The 25,624-nt window shown below is 44.0% G+C and overlaps 1 protein-coding gene across 1 annotated transcript in view; it reads left to right on the top strand.

Moving 5' to 3' along the window:
* Positions 1 to 18,309, top strand: part of sdc2 (syndecan 2) — a 38,694-nt gene extending 20,385 nt beyond the window's left edge. Inside the window, exons 2-5 of the mRNA XM_071915368.2 lie at positions 9,553 to 9,667; positions 10,570 to 10,742; positions 12,732 to 12,861; positions 15,100 to 18,309. Of these exons, the coding sequence (XP_071771469.1) occupies positions 9,553 to 9,667; positions 10,570 to 10,742; positions 12,732 to 12,861; positions 15,100 to 15,263 (582 nt within the window). The 3' untranslated portion in view covers positions 15,264 to 18,309. The remainder of the gene's footprint in view (positions 1 to 9,552; positions 9,668 to 10,569; positions 10,743 to 12,731; positions 12,862 to 15,099) is intronic.
* Positions 18,310 to 25,624: the final 7,315 nt, after the last annotated feature.

The following is a 25,624-nucleotide window of genomic DNA, read 5'->3' as shown; positions in this document are numbered from 1 at the left end:
GTGTTGTGTCTCATTAGACGGGCGGGAAGGAAAAACAGCGGAGCGTTTGGCGCGGGTTCAAAAGGAGCATGTTTTGTTAGGCGGGGGGTTACTATCGGGGCTCTCGTGCGCTGTTTACGTAGTCCGAGGTGGATTAATCTACAGCGAGGGGTGAAGCGGCCCCTCTTTATCTCCCCCGTCTCTCTCCTGTTTGTTGAAATCTCCTAGCTGGTTTTTGGTTCAGCGGAACCGTAACGATCGAATCCCCAATCCGCCCCTCTGGCCCAGCAAGCGTTCACCTCACATATGGATGTAGTTTGAGTTGTACAACCGGACTTTGACGTGCTGTTTGTTTGGAAGACTGAAGGAAGAGATTATGCTGAGGGTTCGTTTTGGTACCCACTTCTTCCTCCTCCCGCTTCTACTCCTCCTGTCTACCAAAAACCCCTCCTACCCACCAGTGTTAGTTCTTGATAATTCTCTTTGTGGGCAGAAACTGTTCGAGCTGTGCTGTGAAGAAGTAGCTGATCTGTCAAATATTCCAGGAACTCGGGAGTGTATTTGCTCAGCAGTATCAGGCTGAACACTCGGCCGATCGGTCCATAGAGCAGTAACACTAGCAGAAGGGTCTGCTGCATTTGATTGTCCCGCAGTCTTAGACCGTTTACTTAATCTTTATGGGGACATAAAGCCGGGCTAATGCGCCTGTAAAAAGGCCGGGCCCGTCCTTTTTAATAACGGTGTCCAGAGCAGCGCCAGAGGAATGAAATGGTAACTTATCTTTTCACCTGCATCCTCAACACCTGCGTCCATTTCCATGTGCAAATCTGTTTTGTTGACCTTGTGTCCTGAACAAAATGTCAACTTTCCATTTCTGTTTTCTTCTTCTTTGAGTTTGATACAGATGAGAAAAGTTTACTATTTGAAAACGTATTTTGAAGGGCTATTCATGATATTTGACAAAATGAATAAAGCAAACTGTTCTTCTGGCCTGCCTTCAGTTTCAGGAGGGACATTCAGACATCTTCCCGTATTCTTGTAACCAGCACACAGCGCCGTACAGTGCAGACACCCCTGGAAGTGTGGGCCGGAAACCCCTCGCGCTCCGCCTTCCACCAACCCCCTTGCCTGCAGAGAGGGGCTTGAGCCCTGCGGAATGCGGCGTCTGCCTTCGTATGTCAGGCGGCCGTTTGTTTTGGAACGGGAGACGGTATGAATGTGCGGCGAGCGCGGCCACATGCGCAGTGGCGTGCCTTGTGCTCAGGTTGTTCAGGGGGGCCTCTCACCTACTGAGGCAACGTGATCCGATCCTTTAGGACCGCGGAGAAAAGGAAAGGAGGCTGCCGGAGGGGGCGAACGGCAGTGAATTTTCCATAGCACAGAGTATCTGGCAGAAGTCTGTCTCTGAAAAAGTCATTTTTTGACATTATGTAATGTGTTAAGGAGTCATGAAAGATTTTGTACACATGTGAGACATCAGCTGGTCAAGTAAAATAATGGCACAATTAGAGATAAATGACAAATAAGTCAATGTTCAAGTTTCTCCTGATCAGTTTGTGTGCTGCCTGTAACTCCAGTTAAGGTCAGGAACTTTTGATACGTTTCCATGGCCTTCTGTCTAAGGATTTAATCGTATTTGCCCACATAAATAAGTTAGGAAACTTTACTGTAAATGTCGCATATGGGTGAAATGCATTACTTCAGCTCTTGACAGTATCAGGTCAAAACAGGAAGCTCATGTGGTTAAGAGAGCAGGAGACGTCCAGAGAAGCAGATGGGCAAACTCTGTTTCCTGGATTAGGCTACTCTGCTATCTGTGTTAAATGTCAACTCCAGACTCGCTTTCTCTTTGTCTTTCCCTCTCAATCTATCTCTCCTTCTCTCTCTCTCTCTCCCACACACACACACAGTCAACGCTGTCCCCCTCCACCACTCAGCTGGAGTAGCTCCAGACCTTTAGGGCTTAGAGAGAGTTTGATTTGTGTCGACTTCCTGCAGGAACTCCCCCTCTCTTCCCCCTCCGCCCGTGGCTCAAAGACTATCAATTAGTTCCTTATTATGATCCCTGGGAGGGCAATAAAAGTTGGAGGGGCTTCAAAGAGCACTGAGACAGACAGATACACACACACACACACACACACACAACTACCCCCACCCCTCCCTCTCCAACCCCTCCGGCCCGCAGGTTATAGTGTTTGGACGACCTCGCTGCCAATCCTGTAGGCGGCCTCATCTCGCAGTCGCATTTACATTTTCCAAACAATGCTCGCCGCCCACGCGCGTGACTCACAGAGACCTCTTTCTGTCTGTCTCGCCAGTTGTTTCGCTCAGCCGTCAGCAGGTGTTAGCGGCACAAGTCGAACGTTTGGACGTCGCTGACTCTGGATGCCACCGCTGCTGTTCCGCAGGTTTCTTAATCCTCCTGTCTCCGTCTGTCACTCGCTTTTCTCTAAAAACACCACACTGATTACCGTCCCCTGTCCTACTGTTACTCACACTCCCTCCTAAGTAGTGTATGAAGACAGCTCCGTCGGCTCTGTTGATAGCCGATGCTCCGTGAATTCAGCGGAACCAATTTGTCTCGCTGTAAAGCCGCCGCCCCCCCCCCCCCCCCAACGCCTTCTCTTCTGTCACTCATCTCCTCCTACTGTCCTCTTCTCCCAGCATCGGGAGGCCCTTGCTCACTCCTTCTCCTCCTCCTCCTCCTCCTCCTCCTCCTCCCACCGTCCCCAGCCTCTTCTCCTCTTCCCTTCTTCTCCCTCCAGGTGGAATGTAGGAGGAAAAAACCTCTCACCCCCCCCACCTCTTCACCCTCGTCTCATCTTCTCTTCTCCTGTTTTTATCGGCCTATCTGTTGCCGAGTGATAAAGTCTGGGTCATGGAGGAGGCAGTTTGGGGGGGGGGGGGGGGGGGGGGGGGGGGGGGGCGATGGGAGCGGGCTTTTGGGGGTGGTGGTGGTTTTGGGGGGGTATGGGGGGGGGGTTGTCCGCGGCCGAGCCGAGCACAGCGCTGCCTGCCAGACTGTGTTGCTGTATTGACCTTCTGTATGGATCCGTGGCAGGCCAAGTAGAACAGATAAAGTGAAAGCCGGCAGGCCAATCTGCCACCTTTACTTTGTTAATTAGGGATTAACACGCTCTTGCTCTCTCTCTCTCTTTCTCTGCCCCCCCCCCTCTCTCTCTCTCTCTCTCTGTCTCTCTCTCTCTCTCTGTCTCTTTCTCCCCCACCCCCCCCACCCCCACTCCCCTTCACAAATTATTGAATTCTTTCACAGGCACAGACATTTGTTTGCCGGGCTATGATAACGAGAACTGATTTCTTTCACAGGACAGGACAAAGCAGACAATACGCTCCATAGAGTAAGGTTACGGCAGCATGCATATGAAGAGCCTGGATATTGTGACAGTGAATACACCCGAGCAAAATAAGGAGGCAAATTGTCTAATGTACCGGCGGAAACAATGCCTAACAAAAGAGTGGACACCTATTTATTAAACATAAAGAAGGGATAGTGCAGTGGCGTTTGTGAGTGCAGACGTCACACAACGCCTTACGTAAAGCGACTGTGCTTTTAAGGCAGAGAGGGGTGTTGTTTCCCTCTGTTGTTGTGGTTCCTCCTAAGCTCCTCGCAGTTCATCTGAGGTAGACTTAAGGAAATAGTTTAGAAACAGAGAGAGAGAGAGAGAGCAGCAGACCGATGAAGAATGTCTGAGGCGCTGTCTGTCTGCCTGCCCCGTGCACTTGTTTTCCACACTTCCTTCTCTTGCTGTGTGTGTGGTGTGTGTACGTGCCTGTGAGATTGGGGTGTAGAACGGGGGGGGGGGGGTCCGTGTGTGTCTGTATACGTGTTTGCACATACAGTATGTGCATCCATGTTTTCGTGCGCAGGCAGATGTTCATACGTGTTCACGAGCGCGTGTGTGTGTGTCTGCATGCCTTTGAGGAACGCTATTTCCACGGCCTGACTTGGAGTTGAGCTAATATTTATTGTGTTAGAAGTGAGTCTGGTGTGTCAACAGTGCGGAGCCAGGAGCCCAAGCCTGGTGAGATGACTCCATTTCTCCCATTTTCATCCCCCCAGCCCCTCCAGCTCTCTCGCATCACTCTGGTTCATAGGGAGAGAGGGAGAGAGAGAGAGAGAGAGAGAGATGCAAATTCACATTCACACACACATGCAGCCTGTGCCTTTCAAGCACCGCTAGGCATGGACATGGTGGGTTTTGACAGGCTTTTAGCGGAGCAACCTGCAGGCTAGAGGATTGTCTGCCATAGTGGGTTATCCCCCCACCCCCCCCCCCCCCCCTTCTCTCCTCCTCCCTCGCTCTCTCTCTTCTCTCATCCTCTCCCCCTTTCTCCACTCTCTGCTATCTCCTATACTCTCCTCTCTCAATCCCCCCTTCTCTGCCTCTTCTCTTCCATCCCTGTCTTGTCCATTCTTGGCCTGCAGCTCTTCTTCTATATCTCTGGGTCCACAGGTTAAACAGGCAGATGGACAGGCAGGCCGAGAGACAGACGGACAGACCGGCCTACAGACAGACAGACAGACACACAGACAGACAGACAGACAGACAGACAGACAGACAGTGGAAGCTGCCCTCCTGCTGGCTTGTTAGTTCATTAGCGAGCGGAGATGCCAGTTAACGGCAGCTCTTCTCTCAACTAATAGAGGGCATATATCGCCAGCTACCACCTCATTATGGCAGCCCCCCTCCCCCTCTTTCTCTCGCTTTCGCTCTCTCTCTCATTCTGTCTCATTCTTTCTACCCTCCCACTGTCCATCAGCTTGGTCAGGCTCTGTAGGATAGGTGTCGCTTGTTAAGGTGTCCAAATGAGGCTGTCTCTGTGTGTCTTTTAGCATGTGTGTGTGTGTGTGCGTGCCCATATGTTTTCATGTGTGGTCGCGCATCGAACGGCACAGGCTTCTTCTGATTATTCGCCCTAATGATGGATATGAGTTGGATAGTCCTGACTAGGCCATAACTAAAATAAATGGAACATTGAAGAGTCTGGACCTTGCAATTCAGGGTTTAGTACTTGGAACCACATTTTGATGATGCAGGAGAACGTGTTCAATACCAGCCACTAAGCAGTTACGTCTAATCAATTAAGCAATTACCAGCAAATTATAGTTCTAGGACGTAAAATCACCAGAGGTTCAAAGTGTTGTGAATGTTTAAGAAATCAGGCATCAGGCTGTGTTAGTTAGGTCAGATGCCTGGAGACGACAGACCTCTACATACTGCCATTAACACCAAGGGGAGAAAATAAGTATTTACGTGTATTCTGTGTGTGTGTCTGTGTGTGTGTGTGTGTCGATACTGTATGTGTGTACTGTTGTATGTGTTAATACTGGCCTTTTCTTTTCGCATATGTTTCTGTGTTTCTATGTGCAAATGTGTTTCAGTGCATTTGCTTTGAGTATGTGTGCCTTTGTGTGTGTGTGTGTGTGTGTGTATACAGTATATATACAGTATATGCATATACCACTGAGTGTCTCTTAGGCCTGAGAGCAGCATTACTGTTTGTCTCCTCCTCCTACTACGGCGCCCCAAGGCCTCTTCGCTCTGAAGCACGGCCTTTATTTAGCCCACTGGAAGGTGTTCGACTTGAGTTCAAAGAATGACATCCGTCACAGTAGGCCTTGTGGAGAGCTAAGCCTGATTTATGAAGAGCGCAGAGTGTGATTGAATGTGTCTTTTATGCATTGAATTCCCGACAAATGTACTATTAATACTGGTTGCCATAGTAAGGCATAGTAAACCTCCAGTACTCAATGTGCAATGTGGTTTTCAGTTTAAAGAGAAGGCAAACCAGTTAAAACGAGAACAGTGCAATAGTCACAAAACATAAGTTACTAATGAATTATGTATGCTTCTTTAAATCTGAACCAGCAGTGGAGTTTAGTTTATATGCAGTATATAGAGCAGACCCACCTCTTTTTCCCAAACCTGGAGTATACTAGCCTCATTATGATGGGAGCATATAGGATAGTGTGATTACAGTATACACACTTCTACTCAACAGTATACCCACCTTGCCAACTGCCACTGCACCAATGAATTCAGTTATTCTGAATGGCGATACAGTAGGTCACCGAGTCTTTTTATGGAGCCCTTCACTACAACAGCTGGATTATATATTGAATGGAGGCTGCCATAAAAAAAACGGTTTACTAGTGCAGCTTCAACACTGAATGAGGGCTTGAAGCTTTCACTTTCACTGTTTCGCAAAGCCGCAATACAAAATTGGCTCTCACATTTAGAGAATGAGGGGATAGGAAATACAAAGGACTATCGCAAGAAGAGGGTTTTTGTTTTCGTTGATGAGGAGGGATGAGGCGGCGGGTTTATGTTGTGTAATAGATGGGATTTAGAACTGGCTCTTCAACACCAAAAATAAAAAAATGCTCTGTTGCTAAATTAGATATTTACAATGGGATCCATTTGACAAGCCCTTCCCATCCTGCATCTCCCCTGCGTGCTACTGCAGGATTTTCCAAATAATGACTCTTCTTGAGGCTAGAGCAGCCATGCCACAGTGAATTAACTTTGTAAAAAGTGGGACTTCTGCAAGGCTACTTCTGCAGACTAACTGGTTTTCGGTAACTCCTCTGTTATACTGGTCGGTGGATTGATGTCTGGCTCAACCCAGTGTGTGATAAGGGCTGGAAGGAAAGCTTACCTGTAAATGTCACAGGAATGATAAAGAGAGCAAAGTTTATCTCGGTGTGTGTGTGTCTGTGCACATGCGTGTGTGTGTGTTAGTGATAAGGAGAGTCAAGTTTATCAAGTTTATTATTGTGTGCGCTTGCAAGCGTGTGTGTGTGTGTGTGTGTGTGTGTGTGTGTGTGTGTGTGTCAGATAAAGTCAGTGAGGTTTATCAAGGTCAGACAGACCACTTCCTCTCCTCAGATCTTAGTGATTTGGTGTTACAGAGCAACTATTCTCTGTACAGTAGAGCCTCGCTAATCCAAACTCATTGTTCAAACTATTAAAACATTAAAATGACCGCAATATAATGATAAAGTCAAAACATGACACATCCACTCTTTCCTAAAATCTATTTGAATGCATTTTGCATTTGAAATGTTGTGAATTAGAATTGTATCAGCTGTGAAATTCCAGCAATAGCATGTAATCAGTTAAATACTTGTGCATCACCATGTGTATTGTTCATCATGCACTTTTATTTAACAAGTCAGTTCAGAAGTCTGAGGTTCGGTGTAAGCATCTGCATTGTATATTCATGTCTTCAGATCTATGTTAAACAGGTCCGAAAGGAATTAAAGCTTTGATGTTGATACTTTAGGTCTGGTGTGTGTGTGTGTGTGTGTGTGTGTGTGTGTGTGTGTCTGTATACATTTGCCCTTGCGCTTGTGTGCGTTTGCATGTCTGTGTGGCGCCGTGTTATGGGCTCAATTGCACACTCGCATGTGTGTGTATGTATAATCAATGAATCAATGAATGCTTGCATACATTTGTAAACATGTCTAGTCATGCATGTGTGTGTGTGGCCTCTGTCTCATTAGGTCCCATCACCGTTGTTTGATTTGTGGTGTGCCTCCCTTTGGTGCATTGTGCTCATATCGCCAATGCGTAGAGACGTGTGGACTGGACCGGTGAATCGGTTTCGCCGGCCGGTTGGAGGGGGGGAGGAGGGGAGGAGGGTGGGGGTTTGTGTGTGGGGGAGAAGAAGGCAAGAAAGGTTAAGATAAAGTTGCTTTGAACAAATTCTCCCTTTGATCAACCAGCTCAGCGGTGAAAGGCCTTTCTTCCAGAAGTCAGGGCCAGTTGAGAGAGAAGGAGGGAGGGAGGGATGGAGATATTGTTCTGTTTTATCTTGCCTTTCTGTCTTTCTTTTTGTCTCTGTGCGCTCTATACTCCCTGCTTCTTTGTGATGGAGAGCGCCAGGCCTCTCTTTGATGACTCTGCACACACACACACACACACACAAACACACAAACACACACACAACGACTGTGAAAAGCGCTATTGAACATACTCAGTTACACATTAGAATATTGAACATTATTGGAAACGCTGACCTGCAGTGAGATCCAAACCCAAACTTAAAACGGACACTTTCATTCATCTCTCCTCTTTCTCTTTCTCTCCTGCTCTCTCGCTTTCTGTCTTTCTAAACACAGGACGTCTGCAACAGGGGGTTATTGCCCATTTGCTTACAGCTTTCTCCCAGCATGCCGTTCCTATTCTTTGCATTCAACAATAAGCGCTTCTTCCCGGTCTTTCCTGTCAAGCCATGGGACTATTTCCTCTAATCCAACTTCATTCAGGTTTATCAGCACAACAGCCTCAGAGCAGGCCTGGAACGGTAGCAACCAGCTAAATGGGTGCAACACACAAACACACACACACACACACACACACTCACACAAGCAGGCAAACACACACACACACACACTGGGATGATATATTGTGGGGTCTTTCCTTTGTGTTCTTTTTTCTAAAGCAGGACCATCAGTATAGAAGGGGCAATACAGCCGACCACAGATTGGTGAATAGAGGTTGAATAGGCGTTGCCATGGATGCCTTCCTAGCTATTCCACTCATTCACTCTCTCACACACACACACACACACACACACACACACAGCACAAAACATAAACACTTATTCGCACCACATGCACACACCCATCTACTGGTATAAAGGCAGCAATGTTCAGGTGTCCAACATACAACCGGCTCTGTGAGAAGTCGTTATGATACTTACAGCGAAAACGGCTTATCTTATTTCGAGGTAAAATCTCAGCGAACACACCGCGCGAGAAGGCGCTTTTTAAACAAACAGGCACTGTTAAACCGTGGTCTTTTCAACCACAATCACTCCATTAAGCCGGAACGCAAACATTCCCACTACTCGGGCCTGTCGTCCGGACAACGATGCTGTGGGAGGGGCCGGGCGCTCTGATTGGACAGTCACCTGTGTTGTCACGCTCCATTTGAGTCATAAAACAGGGACTTTTGTTTTGGGGGGGAAGTTGTTACAGCTCAGAGGTGAAACATGTTGTGATCTGTTGATGCAAGCCATCTCTTAGGTGTACAGACTCAGATGAACGTCATAAAGATCTCTGCATGCATTGGTTCATATTTTATAGATGATACAAGAGACAGGTTGTGATGCAGACTGGTTTGACTGTACTTATGTTAATGGTCTCTGAGGTATCAGATCGGCAAATTTACTAATGACGTTTGCTATTTAATAGAGCTTTGAATCGCTACCCTTGAGGATATTATGTTTGCCAATAAAAGAAATAATCACATACTGAAGTGCTGGTCTCAAAGCAAAGCCTTAGAGACTAATGATTTAAAAGGTAGAATAAAAACTTGGCCGGCTCCAAACTCCACTATCTGATTCACGTCTTAATTGTCCCCTGCAGAACGCTGAAACAGTGAATGTGCGCTCCTAAGAGCAGTCAAGGTCTTCACTTTGTTGCTGTTATGCGGTGCAGAATGGAAACCTTGCTATCTCGTTCCACTCCGGAAAATAATACAGTGTAACAAAGTCATAAAAATGAAATGTTTCTGAAAACCGCGTCGTCTTGTTGTTTTGCAGATAGCAGAAGCAGCCAAGCCTTCCTCTCAGGCTGATGACTTGTACCTGGATGACACAGGCTCAGGAGGTTACTACCCTGAAGACGATGATGACTTCAACTCAGGGTCTGGCTCAGGTAAGACAAACACACATTTAGGAAAACACACACACACACACACAGGGTCAGCAGGCTATTTCCCTGAGGCATGATGATAACTTCAAGTCTGCTCCAGGTAAGTTTTACTAAGTTTTACTTTTTCGTGTTTTTCTTCCTTCACCGGTAGTGTACGGTATATGCGTGAGCCGTCTCTCTCTCTCTCTCTCTCTCTCTCTCTCTCTCTCTCTCTCTGTCTCTCTCTCGCTCTCTCTCTTTCTCTCGATTTGAATTTAGATTGCCTTGTCACCCGAACTGCCACGGGCATGTGTGCAGATTTTACATGTCTTTTTTATTAGCTGCTCTGCTCCACTTTAAGCACCTCCACAAAGAGAGCATTCCTGGGTCAAAATGAGTAACTCCTCTTTCTGAGAGACTTGTATAACTGCAGTGAGGGAGGGTCAGGTAAGGTAAAAAGAGACAGGACTGTGAGCAATAGACCTTCCAATACTGTATATACACCCTATTACTCTACTCTGCCACTCTGTATTCTATAGAAGATTCAAACTATAAATAATCTGTTATAATTAAATCTACCCAGGGCAAAGTTAAGTAAGATAAACCACCTGACTCTATGGCTATAAAATAACACACATATCCATATTTTACCTATACACACACCATAGAATATAATCAACATAATTCTAGATTTGCCAATGCAATAAAATTAGTTTGACTGATAGCATTTTTATGAGCAGTAAAGTACTTAGCCAATGGCTTTTACCATATTTTATTTACCCATAAATGTAATACTAGATTTATTAAATCTAGTGGTAACACGTTTTCAAACACTTTAAATACAGTGATTGATCCTGGTTGGGTTTTTATTATTTTTACGTGTCAGTAATGTATTTACCTTGTGGCTTTCACTCTCTCTCTGCCAGGCGGAGGCGAAGAGGTGGTGGAGGAGACCATGACTGTCAGTATGGTCTACATCGAGCCCAAAGCAACAGAACCCACCCAGGACTCCACCAAAGACTTCACCCCCAGAGTGGAGACAGCCACGGTCAGAGACACGGCCAGGGACAACACACCCAGGAAACCACTCAGAACAGAGGTGAGAACAGCAAAATGAGATTACCCTGATGTAAATGCATTAGCAGGAGGCCAGACCAGGGTGTGTTTGTTGTTTTAACCTGCTTGGATTCCCAGATGGGTGAGGTTTGCCACATGGGACAATAGTGAGTGAGACAATAATGAGTTTAGACTATTTGAAAGTCAAATTGTAGTTGTATTTCACAATTTATCTAACACTGCTGAATTGCCCTGACGCATTAGACTCAACCCATTTGGTGCTCCAACCAGATTAAAATACAAGGTGAGAATTATTAGCATATTGCTGTTGTCATGTGAAAACCTCCAATTTTGGTGATTTTTATGTTTAACTTAAAGGATAAGGCCGGTGTTTTTTAATGCATTTCTTACCGTCAACAAATCCTACGAAAATAACAAAATCAACAATGCGTTTGCTCTACTCCCGTTACTTTCTGACTTCCCACGTACCGTTTTTAGCCGTCAACCCAGAAGGCATTGGCTCCAATTGTAAGCTAAAAACCTTGAAATACAGCTCACAAAGACATAGTTTCAATTTTAAAAATCGCTAACTATTACCACGAAAAGTCAGGCTGTTGTAGTTATTACCAAATCAAATTCAAATGGGAACAAAGTCTTCATTACGGCGGGGACTATTTTCGGTGCTACGGAAATACTTTCCTGAGATTGCAAACATTTTTACAGCCGGCTTATTAAGTTGTTTGAGGAAAAAGTCGGCTGGCCCGGTGCATCGCGATGATGAAATATGCTGCCCAGAGCAACGGCATGGCTCTTTGACATGTTTGAGTATTTGAGCCAGGAGGAGACACATCAAATTAACCACAAAACACTGCTGGATACGCTCAGTCCATCATGATTTGTAAAGCATACTAAATACACAAACTACTTAAAAATGCATTTTAAAGTCAAAATTATAATCTGCAAATACATTTTCTTGAGCTGTAAATTTCTTGGTACAGTGTTGCTGATACCAGATTTTAGGCAATGTACCCAAGCCTGAGCTGGAACATTATGATATTATGATATTACGCAAGTCATCTGTAAGCATCCTGATTCGACAGAGAGTGACACAGTCCCACAGTATGTCTTTAGCTGACCCAGCATGTTATCAAATCCCCTGTAATACCGGCAGGCCTGAGGTGGCTTTCAGGATAGAGATCAAGTGCTCATGTCAGTTCTCTATGTTTCTGCTCCATTGCAAATTATGGAGGATTACATCTCTCTCGGTCATAATCACATATTCTGGAACCATCTCAGATCTCACTTCTGCATTGCACTACTTGCTGTACTGTACTGGGTACTACATCTGGTTGGGATTAGTAGTCAAGGTCTCAACCCCCTAAGCCAAGCCATAAGACTCTCTGGGCCTGTTCCATTTTTTCCCCCCTCTTGCCTCTGTCACTACTCCCTTGGCCAAACGCACTGGCCCAGTTCCATTTTGGTGCTTTGCACCCTTCTCTAGTCTATTGGAAAAAAACATAAGATACATGGGCTCAGATCCATTCCAGATAGTTTGCTTCCTTTCCTAGACTCCCAGCCAGACCTTGAGGTCACTGGCTCTGCTCCATTGCCTACCTTACTAGCTCCTTGGACTAATCATTGGGCAATCTGGACCAGTTCCATTTTGTTCTCTGGCCAGCCCCTTGGACAACCCATAGGTTTCCCTGGCTAGGTTCCATTTTGGTCCCCTTCCTCCTTTCCTCTAGCTGAAGCCTCCCTTTCTCCCTCAACATTTACAGTCACACCAGGGAAGAGTTAAGGTTCATGCCAATATGCCTTAATGTGAGCAGCTCTTCTAAACTCACAGACAAGGAGTAATGGAAGACGGGAAGTGAAATGTAGTTATGTGCCTGCCGATAAACAACATCCAATTTCCTTGATCTATTTCTCTCTCTCTCTCTGCTTCTCTTGCCTTCCCTCCTCGATCCTCCCGCTCCACATCTTCACCCCGCTATCTTTCTTCCTTCTCCATCTCTACCATTTCCCCTCCCAGGCCCCGGTGCCAGCTACAGAGGACATGCAGAGGAACCAGATGACCAGTACCACCAGTGCCCCCGGCTCGCCCCAGGAACCCATCGAGGTTCGCTCCGAAAACCTCTTCCAGAGGACAGAGGTGTTGGCAGGTATGTACCGCAATGAAACCACAACAACAGACACCAAACTGTCCCGTCCTAGGACAGATGCTTGGGTACACAGGGGCTGAACACACACACACACACACACACACACACACACACACACACACAGGCCATGTCAATGTGTCAGTTATTCTTAAACTCTTGTTGCAGTCATTACCAGAGGCAAATTGTATTACTGGTTCATAAGGTTTCTCGCCAAAGGTGGATCTCTGTTAACACTTTTTTTTTGTTGACCCAGCCCAGTCGATTGCAAATTAATTGGATTTCAGTTTGCGTTCTGACTGAGGTTGTTTTATTATTTAAACACTGGTTGGATGTTACAGCAGCTTCACTGCCAGAAGCAATGCTCAGGTGTTTTCTGTGAAGCCGAGTACAGATATTGTCAGGGTTATCTCACTATTTCGTTGCACCCTCTTTGTAGTATTCTGAATGTTAGGCTCACAATGAAAGTAGCCTCTCCAGTTTGATGCTGCACCAGTAAATTCTTTGATGCTTTTTGTGAATGATGTAGTTACTTTGTTTATCCTCTAATGTGTCTCGAATTCCTGTAGTTTACAACGTGTCAGCATATTTCTGGTAAACAGCTCAGTGTTTGGAAAGCTAGGTAATATTCTCCCCAATGTCTCCCCCCCATGCACTTCTCAAAGTAATTACTTTTAATAAACTCAGTCTGCATCCCTCTGTGGGACCTTGTAGAGTTCACAGCAAAGTGGGCGTTCCAAGTGTGTGTTGTTCACTTCTAATACATGAAAGAGGGTGGATGGGAAATTATCTGACTCAGAATCGCTGTGTTCTCTCATGCCGTTTCTCTCACCCCGCACGTCTGAGACAAACATTGATTGGCACTTCACTTTTACTTTGTTGCGATATCCATCTGGTGTTGGCAGTCTGCAAAAACAACATAAACAAGGACAAATCAGGATGCCCTCCCTTAGACGAGAGCTCCTCTCACATCTCTGTCCCGTTGATGGACTTTTACTTAACCTTTTGCTTATTGTTCTTGGAGAGTGATAACTTGTACAGTTTTTTCTCATTGTAGATCTTGCATATGGTACATAAAGTAGCCTGTACAAGATTTGTCTGGGCAAAGTCTTGAAAACTTTCTCCAACTGTCTGCGAGTCTCACCAAGTCTTTCTCAGTTGTTTTGAATTAAGACCATTTGCTGAGACCGCGTCCCTTACATGGAATGTGGAGGATTACCAGTGTAAATCCTTTAGATGAGGCCCTGAAAGTTGAAACATACCTCGGTCACCTCCGCCTCTTTCTCCTTCTCCTCTTTCTCCTCCGCGTTCCCTTTACCCGTCCTCTAGATTTGTACCCATTCCTCCCCATCTCCCTTATGACTTCTATAACAATAATTGCCCATAATCTAATTTGCATTTATGCACTCTGCACTGCGGTGCTGGTTCCTGGAGCTCGGCAGCTGGATCCGAGCCACGTTCGTTCTTTACCCGTGGGGCCAGTCAACGTGTAGAAACCTAAAGTGGAGCAGAGGGCAGGTTGTTGCACCATGAGAGACCCTAAACAGATTAGGAAGCTATAAAGAACCTCATACAGGCGTAATTGGGAGGGAAAGTGAAGTAAGCCCATGGAGCGAGTTAGGAGTATTAGTAAGGAGAAGCGGGGCCGATCTCGGGGCCGTCGGGACGGAGGTATTTCTTAATACAGCCATTCAGATTTCCCTCGGTGTTAGCCCACTGTTGAACTGTTGGTTTACACTGTGTCCTCTGCAGAAAGTTTAACCTCCAACCACTCTGTCTCTCTCTGGGTCTTTCTCAATACGTGTTCTTGTATATTGTGTCCTCCATGGCACTTTTGACGTAATATCCAACGGCTGAAATATGATTCTAAAACAAAAGAACGCAGAGGACAGAGGACAGATAAAGATCCCGGTTGCTTGCCAACCGAGGATGCATCGGAAGGTGACTTGGCCGTCGAGAACGAATGGGAAGCCCTAAGATTTATTGCGAGGATGACGCATCACGCCCAAGCAGTGCTATAGTCTATATAGTCTGTAGAAACAGCTGGTAAAATGGACTTCATTGATTGTGCCCATCTCAAACTGTAACAATGCTTCTCTGAGCTCGCGTTCTTGAGACATTCATCCTCTTCAAGACAACTTGGGAAGATTGTTCTCTACAAGGACATAGATATTGACTTGGCATTCTTAAAATTGATAATTACCTTCTCTCTCTCTCTCTCCCTCTCTCTCTCTCCCTCAGCTGTTATCGCAGGTGGAGTGATCGGCTTCCTGTTTGCCATCTTCCTCATCCTCCTCCTGGTCTACCGCATGAGGAAGAAGGACGAGGGCAGCTACGACCTGGGAGAGAGGAAACCCTCCGGCGCAGCCTATCAGAAGGCCCCAACCAAGGAGTTTTACGCATAAAAAACCCCCGCCCTCCCATCACCAGATTGACAAATCGCGAGTGGCTGTCGAAAAATGCAGTCACAACAACAAACAACAACAAACCTGTTCAAATACACCAAGAAACAACAACAACAACAAAAAGTTATAAAGCTGATTGAGGAAAAATAGCATAAAGGAAAGCTTTTGCATAGAGTATTGTAATTAAGACCTTTTCTTTCTTCTTTTTTTTAAATGAAAGCCAAGCATTGCTCATTTTATGGCAAATCTCAGTGTATTTAAACATTTTGTGTATTATTTGAAAGGCTGAAAAAATAAACAACAAAAACAGGATCTGTAAAGGCGAGGAAACCGATCGCATCTGTCTTCTGTCAAAGGAGCTGTTTTTAGTCGCTGACTACTTTTTAACTGTAGCAGTATGTTATTTGTAAAGAAAAATTTTAAAAGTGGAAATAATTGAATATAATTATTCTGTATCAATCCTACTTTCATTTTTTTTTCTTTTTATTTTGTCCTAGCATGTCTGATGTTGATCTCTAAAGGTGTATTTCATTAATTTATCTTTTCTCTGATGTTTAAAAAAAAAAAATGCCTTTGTAGTTTTGATGAAGCTCTTTGGTCTTCATATTAACGCTGTTAACGGTCAATGTAAATGTTCTCCCTTCAGGTTACAATGTTTATTTTTTGCTCTCACATCAGTTTTTAGTCAAACGTGAGCATTTCATTATGTCTTGTTTATTTGTTTGTTTTCTTTTCAGTGTAGCCCTTGGTGATATAAAAACAGCATTTCTTTTCGACAGCATATTATTTTCATACCCAGGAATTGGTCTTAAGAAGCTAAAAAAAAATGTGTCAGGGCTCGAGAAAAATCACAAGACTCGCTTCTACTCTAGTAGGACTTGTGGAATGTTTTTCTGTTGTTTTTTCTATTTAATTGCATTTGATTTCATATTGCACATCCACTGCATTGCTTCCCCACTGGTGTCGTGCAGCTCCGGGTGTATGTAGTGTTTTGGGGTGAAGTTTCTTCTCTTTGGCTCTCTGCCAACCCCCCGATGTGTCCCTCTAGTTTACTCTGACCGCCCCCACACTCTTCTAGCACCCTTTCACCCTTCTCCCCCACTCTCTCTCTCTCTGTTTACCCCATCCTCCCTCGCTCCCACCTTCTTTTTAATCAGATTGGAGCGCGGCCAGTCGAGCTGTCGATCCCCTCCTCTTTTTCTCACTCACCCGGGCAGCTTGTGAGCGAGCCATCCAGCCCAGTGCCTGGTGTTATTGTCTGTGTCCCAGTGTTGAAGCTTTAGGCCCAAAGATCTGCTCAGTGAAGGCCTGCCACTGCTATGCGCTGCTGCCTGGACACAAACACACCGGCCCAGGACAGACTCCCCACTTGTAGAGCACATGGCTCTGCAGCGAACCGCACCAGGACTCCCTTCTAGAAACCTAGTTTCTCTCAGAGGGATTCCCTATTCATGAATAAGGCTACACAGTATATGAAAGACTGCAGTGTTAAAGACCCCATTAAATGGCATCTTTACTTCCTTGATTTGATGCATTTCCTATTGAAACAGGATGTGTGGGCGGGACATAATACAGTGAGGGATTATTCAAAAGTCTAAACCAATGGAGTCAGGGAGAGAAAGGTGATTTTATTTGATGGGAGCGGTGCGGAGGGGCGGGATTAGTCAAAAATCTGTTGATTTTATTGGTTAGACGTTTATATTTACGCCTGCTAGTGCAGCATGAGGTCACTATGAAAGATACTCTGTTTTCCAGGAAGTCAAAGTAATGGGAGTTCATTTCATGGAGACTTTGAGTGAGAATAGTCTTTGGCAAGACGCTAACTTTGAAGTCCGTTCAACTGTTTCACGTTTTAGTGGTCAATTCATGCATTTCAAAGGAGCTTCACGTCGATTTGTTTTACCGGCTTGTAGTTTTGCAGATGGTACGTTGCTTTGCCGCGCTGAGAAGAAGCCGTTGCGAGATTAGGTTGTTTACCAGGTTTTAAACCTACACAAGGGGTTGTTTTGACTCGTGCCATTCTGCATCCCCAGTTGAATTGAACTGAACGAAAGGCCGCAAAATGGCTGCTGCAGAATAGCCACGCAGATGGCGTTTTGACATCGAGTGAAAGCGAAGGGTGTGATCACATTAAGAGGACTAACTTGAGGAACAATAAAGGTACCATGTGAGCAGAGTGCGGGCTCTACTTACCGTTTCTTTGGATTCTATTTCAGCCCGGCACCTGATGTGCGCGTGACTTAGCTTCATTGCGTATGATCACATTAAGAGCTGTTGTCGTCTGTCACCTTCTCCTTATTTTAATGTTTGTCAACTCTGCATAAACTTGCTCTAAAGAGAGACATGCGTCATGTCCGGGCAGGTTGTGAAGTTGCCTTTTTTCAGCTGTACAGTAATGTGAAGTAGATAGGTGCTGTCACATCGTCTAAACTCCTAACACCACCCACATGAGGCCGTTCATTCTTCAACCCCCCCCCCTTCCTCTCCATCCGCTCATCCTCCGCCTCTCTCCCCTCCGTCTCTCGGCGGGTCTTTTCCCTCGACTCATCGCCTCTTTTCCCGCCTCATCTCTCTCACCCTTCCTGTCACGCTCTTGTCGTACGATCTAAGGTACTGAACTGCATACGCAAAAAACCCAAAGACTCACAGTATTTTTACTCCCACCGTCGTCTCATCCCCACCCCCACCATGGCCACATCATGTTGTTGTTTTTTCGTTCTCTTTTTTTCTGTTCTTAGCTTTTTCTTTCCATTAGAGACCTGACCATTGAGTCCGATTGCTTATTAGTGTATGAAAAGATATATTATATATATAAATGTATATTCACAAATGTTTTAAACCTTCAAAGTGCCTACCATTTGGAAATGTACTTGCTCTAGGCGAGCATGAGGCGGGTGCGTACACAAAGGAGGGGTGGAAACGACTTGACTGGCATTCTGTGAGCACGGATGACTGTAATGGTAACTTTTTTTTAGTCTTACAAAAGCTGACAGTATTGTACCTATAAGTTGAAACAACACTACTGAATAAACATTGTGGCCTAATATCCATCTGCTTGTGTCGTCTTATTTAAAAATGTTTCTGTAAATGTCACATTGTTTTATCACTCAGATTTATTGCTTAAGCATCTGTGAAGTATCTGGCAAATATTTTCTACAAATACAATGTAATACCAGTATTATTATCGACTATTTGTTACTGCGCCTACACATGATTATGTTCTTTTCTTTTCGTTCCTTTGCAAATATTTCTCCTGGGAAACTTATTTCCAAGTGTTTTTATATAGAAAGTTGAGAGCAGATGCCACAGTACTGCTTTGCTTTATGATCCGTTAACTATTCTTTTTTTTTTTAATGTCTTCAAACAATTGCTCATTGTGTTCATTGTTCCAGGGTAAGCCTTTATGACTATAGCTATCCTATATGTTTCAACAAAGCTCAAAAGGGATATCTCTATGTTTATATATAGAACACACAACTATAAAATGTAAGATGTAGGACTACTGTACAGTGTATCTGCTCTCTTACTGTTACTTAAGTTCTGAGGGGATTATCAGTGTGGTGATGAGTAATCTTTATGTGGTTATGTGCTCCACCATATCATTTTAGTGCCCTAATCTGGCCCCGGTACAGAGGGAGATTAGAATAACGGCGGGGATTAATCTAGCACAGGATTGCCGGGTAGTCGCACATCTTGAGTGGAGGCACAGAGTGGAACAGGAAGCCAGTGATGCTGACACACACACACCAACAAAACACTCAGAGAGGGGGCCAACGTCATTCTCAGTAATGCATGTGTTTCAATGCATGTGTTCTCCTAATGTCTTGATAAAGACAACGTAATTACCCCCCTCAAGTGCAGAACTAAGAGCCCATGCTGCTCATCAAGAAAAAAAAGTAACCTTTTTATGTTTGCTTTTTGTTTTTTATGCCTTTTCCTTGAGATAAACAAATATATTTAAAGTGTATAAGAAGAGTGACAATTAAGTGTGGGTCGGGCTTTTCAATTCAATCCAAATTCACCATAGGCCGCCTCCGCGACTTATACATTCAGAAAAGCTTTTTCATTGATTCTCCTCTCAGCGTAACATTTCTGCTCTTTTATGACATTTGATTCGTATTAGTCCATGTGATTTTACAGGCCGCCTCATCAGAATGGGGTTATTCATGCTTAAAGGGGGAATAATAGGCCAGAAAGACCTACATGTGTGAAGAAACCACCTTGTGATGTTCCCTTTGAAGACAACAGAAAGGATGAGGGGAGCATGCATGCATTAGTGCATAACGCAAAGTGTGTGTGTGTGTGTGTGTGTCTTTGTGTGTGAAAGTCACTGTGCTCACGTGCGTGCGTGCTCTTGTCTGTTCTCATGTATGACCTGGGGGAGGTGCATCATGGGGACAGGATAAAACTATCCCTGGTTCTTGCAATGTTGTTTTAAGTGAATACTCCTCTTTCTACTCTTTCTAAGGAATAGGGTCACTATGTTCCAATACGGTATGTGATATTTGCCCAGAGGCAGTTTGTACAAGACATCCCACCAGGATAGGAACCATACAGGGGGGTGGGGGTGGGGAAGCAGAGAACCAATAGGAGAAGCCGTCTCTCTACTGAAGCTGTTTCAGTAACAAATATTACCCAATGTATCTGTTCCCCTCTCCGTCCAGTTGCCTTGCATGTGTTTGCCTGTGTAGCCTACAGTTTGTGTCAAAGTGCAACCAGGATTTATACGCTCTGGAATGGCTGCTGCTGTGTTTGTGTTTGTGTTGGGGTTAACTTAAAGGGTCAGTGTGTGTTTATGTCAGGGGAGAGAACATAAATTTAAGGTGCTCTCAGCCAAGGGTATAGGTGGATGTTTTTTGAGGCTGATTGAGTATCTTTCTCTCTCTCTCTCTTTCACTCTCTTGCTCTATTTCCATCTCTCCCTTTGTCTCTTTTTCTTTCTCTCTCTCTTTGTAGCTGCAGAGCTAATTCAATAAAGCTGTCGGCCATCAACTGTTAGTCAGCGCCAAACCATGCAGAAACGTCAAGGAAATGGCGTCCAAGGTAAACAGGCTGTCAGGCCTCATAAGAGCTCATGGCTGGAGGCTAAGCCTGGGCCCGACTCCGACTGGGGTGGACACGTAGCACCTCACTGACCCAAACACAGTACAGCAGCAGCAGCAGCATAGCAAGTAGACCCGACACTGGACTGCATCAGACCCAGTCCAAAGCACCAGTTCCAGCCCAGCCTCCTAAACAAAGCTGGCTTTATCATAGCCTTTGCTTCGCTTATAGCCCGTAGACACATATTACTTCAGTGGAAATGTCCAAACCCACCCTCTGCATCTTCCTGGTTGGAAGATTTGATGTCTTTTCTTCATTTAGAAAAAGTGAAATACACCTTAAGAGGCTCAACTGACAATTTCCATAAGAGATGGAATTCTGTACTTACTTATATCAATTCACTCACTTCCCTGGATTGTGATTGATAAGTCTGTATATACAGTATAATCCATTGTGCAGTGGAGCAGTGTGTGATGAGCATCAAGCAATTGTATATGTGTTAATCTTATTTTATTTTACTCTATTTTAATTATTTTTTGGTTCATTAGTGGGAGGGTTTTTATTTATTTTTTCTTTTTGTTTGTTTTTGTCTTGTTGTTTCTTTACTCTGTCCAAAAAAAGGAAAAAAGAAAATGGATCACATGTTTCTATGACGGCTGCTACGGTATTGTTTTCGATATCATGTTTTCCAATAAAAATACTTATGAAAAAAAACAAAAAAAAAAAACAAAGCTTTAGCTCTCGTTCCCAAATGAGTCTTACACGCAGACCAACACATTACCCCCAGCCTCAGTCCCAACTCCAGCCCTAGATAGAACAAACAGTGAGATGTCTTTGAAGCAAGCAAATTGCTCAGTGTGCTCACTTTACTTCTGAGGTTATTCTATGTGCAACACACTGGGAGCAAGGAGTTTATAGATATTAAAAGAGAGATAATTGGTAGAGAAGGCAGAAGCAAGGTTATATTAAAGTTAGTCTTGAAACAAAAAAATCAATATGATTTAGCTTCCTGAATGAGCTACAGTAGGCTGTGTGTGTTTATCTCTGCTGAGATATATATTAAACCACAACACACCCCACAAAATGATGTATAAAATGAAGAAGTTACTCTTCTTTTAATTTGAACTTTGTTACTACATTACAGTAAAATTAACACCTCTTCGAAGTGAGTCCTGGCGAAGAAGACTTAAAAAAAAACAGAAAAAAAAAAAACATTACAGAGCACAGAACAACACATCAAAAGTTCTCATCGAATAAAAACCAACACAAAATGCAAAAACTCTTTTTTACTTTTACTAGAACTACAGAAGCACGAATACACATGAAGATGCAGGGCTACACCAAAGAAAGACACAGTAATATGCAAGCGTGTGTGTGCAGTCATCTCCCAGATTCCTTTCCAAAGGCCCAAATCTAAACATATATTTTGCACCTACTGTATGTTAGCCTGTCATGATGTTAGCCACTATACGCCTCTGCCTCTGCTGTATTTTGTGAATTATCTGTACCTGGTGGCTTGTATGTATCTGTAATGGAGCCAGCATAGTGAGGAATGACTATAAACTTTTTTTTCTGAATTAAATTATGGACATAGGTAGTAATTATTATTGCATGCTAGGCAATTCCGTAGTCTGATGACAGGGGATCTGTCAGGAGAGATTAACCACAGGCCTCAGGTCAGACACTGGTAACCCTGTCAGCTGTGAGGCCAGTTCATGTCAGAGCTCTTTGTCTCCTGTGCTACCTGGAAGGATAATAAGTCAGAGGAACCGTTCATTTGTTGAGCGCCCTTTACTGGATTTAAGTTTTGACCGGTCAAAGACGGAAGAAGAGCGAGAGAGAATGAGCATGGTTTCCTCCCCCGCAAACATGGCCCAGCGTGAGTGTAATTGGTCCCTGTGGGGGAGGTGAGCCCAGCTGAGTGCTTCTTGGGAGTCGAGGTTTCAGCACTCACGGATACGTATGGATGAGGTAAATCATGTCTAAACACTGCGGAGGGACGACTACAATGTATGGATCTTGTGCTCGTTTTTCTCCAGGCTAAATCTCCATCTCCTTCATTATCTCAACAGTTGTTTTTGAAGTTGTTTCCGTAGTCCGAGTCGTGTATAAAAAAAAAAAAGGCAATTTGGGTCTTAAAGCTTTGAGGTTTTAAAGCTTGATGATGTTTTCTTACACAGGCAGGGAAGCATGAACTAATTATACAAAAAATTTGCTTAAAGGAGTTTTGATGATCCACTGGGGAATTTTAAGATTTTAATCCCTTGGTTTAAAGTATAAACAGAGTTGGTCCAGGTTAAGAGTGCAACTGTGGGCTACTAAGAGTTTGTTTCAAACAACAATTCAAGCATTCAAGCATTTACTGCTGCAACACATTGCAATGGAAGCAGAATGTGAGAGCTGATAGTCTGACTCTGGAGAGGAAGGACACTGGAGAAGAAAGTTCTGGTTCTCACCTCAGTTCAGCTCCATGTTAACACATATTAACCAGTGCAGGGATCAATCAACCACCATTCCAGAGTTGTTGTCTGAACAAATGTGTTTGAAGGAGGCTCCTCCATTTCTCTGAACTAACTAATCCCCAAGACCTAATCCACCTATATTATCCACAGAAAATTCTTCATCTATTTTATCTTCCTCTGCACTTCGACCCACAGCCCATATGTGAAGGTGAATTCTTCTGACAATCAGTGCGGCTACCTGTTACACCATTAATGGCATTAGAGGACAGACTACTAACACTATAGATTTCCCATGTAATAGATCACAGGCAATCGCGGCCACGCTTGGTAAATCAAAGTGTTACCAGTTTGATTGGTAAACAGCCTGTGGGTAAACACACCATTACTTCTCTGTCATTGAGTAGAGTTTTAGAGCTCAGAAACTGTAAAGACTTTGCCTCTTAATCTGCTGTAATGAGAATACTCCTGGCAAAGCAGAATTAAGTCTTGATTCAAAGTTTTCATCCATTTTTTTTTATCCAGGTCAGTGTAATTTAGCAGGATAGGTAGCTAGCATTGTAACAATTGAGAACTTATGGAGCCCAGGACTGAAGAAAAAACATATATTTTAAGGCCACAATTTACTATACTGAGGCACAAGATGGTATTGCAAGTACACAAGATAGACCTCATTCCCTCATTTGGATTAATTGGAGTGCATAACATATATATCACTCATTCCCTCATTTTGGTTAACTTCTGCTCTCACTATCATTATTTTGTGAGCACTATTTCATAATTCATTTGAACAAATTAATATGTGCCCACAATTTAATAAAATGTGTGTACATTTTTAAATGCTTGTACTCAATTTAGCTTTTTCAGCAAGTTTCAAACTGATTACACCCACTTGCCATAATTAATTGAATTTTCGTGATTGCATTGATTTATTTAAATAGCCTGACATTTGTTGACTAAAGACATATTTAGTTGACTCAGGCTTTTAATGGATAGAGATTCATTAATCAAGATATGGGATGAGTTATTAATGCATTGCCTACTGATGCAGGGTGTTGCTTTTAGTAATAAACAATACACAAGGTTAATGAGAACTCCAAAGGGCTCCACCGTCATTAATATGCAGACTCGAGGGATGTTTAGTAGATCAGTTGCAAGGGTTTATGGTGGTCAACAGTTAGAGTTCACCAACACCAAAAACTAAAAGGAGAGTTTGGTGCGGTTGCACTGGCTCTATATATGAATTATTATTTTGTGTGCAGAATTGCACACTTTCAAAGCAACTCAAGCACATGTTTCACATGTTGTGAGCACATTATAGCATGTCGTTAAGAATTCACACAAAAATAACTGACACCACTGACACAACTTGTTGTACTCGGTCAGACAAACAAACCAGAAGTGCCTCCTCCGAGAGATGTTCTTCAGACTCAGAACCAATCAAATTATGACCTTCTGCCCCATCAAGTCCAGTTCTCTCTGCTTTCTCTGATATGACTTTGTCTACAGTTCTTGTCCTGAGTCAGAAGTGGGTCTATGCAGGCCGGCTAGAGACTCCTACTGTAGCTCCCGACCAACACTCAGTCCCTGTCCCGCTTGCCACACAGAACATACACATGAAAACACATTCAATGACAACTGGATGCCAAATTTCCCAATCACATTGTGTCTTCAAACAGATGTCGCAAATCAAAATCATACAATATATGTATCAACCATTGGACAGAAGTTCAGCCCTGTAGCTGTTCTAAAATGGTAGAACTGCTACAGTGTATGTTACAAAACTCTGACTGGTACGATTTGGAAATGAGTAATACAACCCTCCACTTACACACGACAAACTTAATTTAGAGAAATGACAAGCTCCTCAGTTTGCCACTTAATCGCTGAGCTTCTTGATTAAACGCTGACTGATAATGAATGCCAATGTGCCACCTTGCTTCCTCTTGATAGGATTTGGAAATAATTTCACTCCCCTAACACCCTCTCTCACACCCTCTCTCTCTCTCTCTCTCTCACACACACACACACACACACACACACATGCACAGACTGCTCATTGCTTAGACTTCTCATCTTTCCCGGCTATACCCGGCAACATGATAGCACCGTCATTTCATTTAAATGCAGCCTGCTCACTGGAGCTTCGTTGAGGGAAAATGGAAGTTTTGTTTTTGATTAGGGTCCCTGTGATGGGAACGTTTATAATCATTATGCACTAATTAGGTCTGAAGCTTTGGGGAGAAGAAGTCGTATGGATTTGAGCTTAAAGCCTGTGGGAATATGTTTTCTTTTTTCATCGCTGAATTCACCCTTAATCCTGTGATGTTTTAAATCATGGTTTTTAGTGGGGATATGGGCCTGGAAAATAGTGTTCTGGTAAGAGCGAAGGCAGTAACTGACAGATAAAGATCTTGGCTGGGGAGAGGAAAGGGGAATTGTGTTGTCGAAAGTTGCATCACTTACTTTATAGTCACACATATACACACACACAGACACACACTCTCTCTCTCACACACACAGTTGCCGACTCCACTCAATAAGAAGGTTCAATAAGTGGCAAGACACAACATGCTGATCCCATCTTTCCTTTGTCTTTTATACGGTGTGATTATATATTCATCACAGATAAAGGATATAATAGTTGTCAGCTGCTGAACTCCTGCAGACCTCTCACTGAGCTGACAATGCCCTGCTGGCTTTACAGTATTTCCATAATCACTGCAGTGGTGCTGTATGATGAAAGCCTCATATCTCCAAGAAATCTACTTTTCAGGATGTCAGAACCGGGGGGCCAGGAAGGGGATGTGTCTTTGAAGCCAAGTCTGGATGGGGTAAAGCGGGGGAATTTTGTAGTAT

Source organism: Centroberyx gerrardi, chromosome 19, assembly GCF_048128805.1.
Source record: "Centroberyx gerrardi isolate f3 chromosome 19, fCenGer3.hap1.cur.20231027, whole genome shotgun sequence".
Classification (NCBI taxonomy): Eukaryota; Metazoa; Chordata; class Actinopteri; order Beryciformes; family Berycidae; genus Centroberyx; species Centroberyx gerrardi.
The sequence above is the reverse complement of the archived record's forward strand: the minus strand, read 5'-3'. Positions and strand labels throughout refer to the sequence as shown.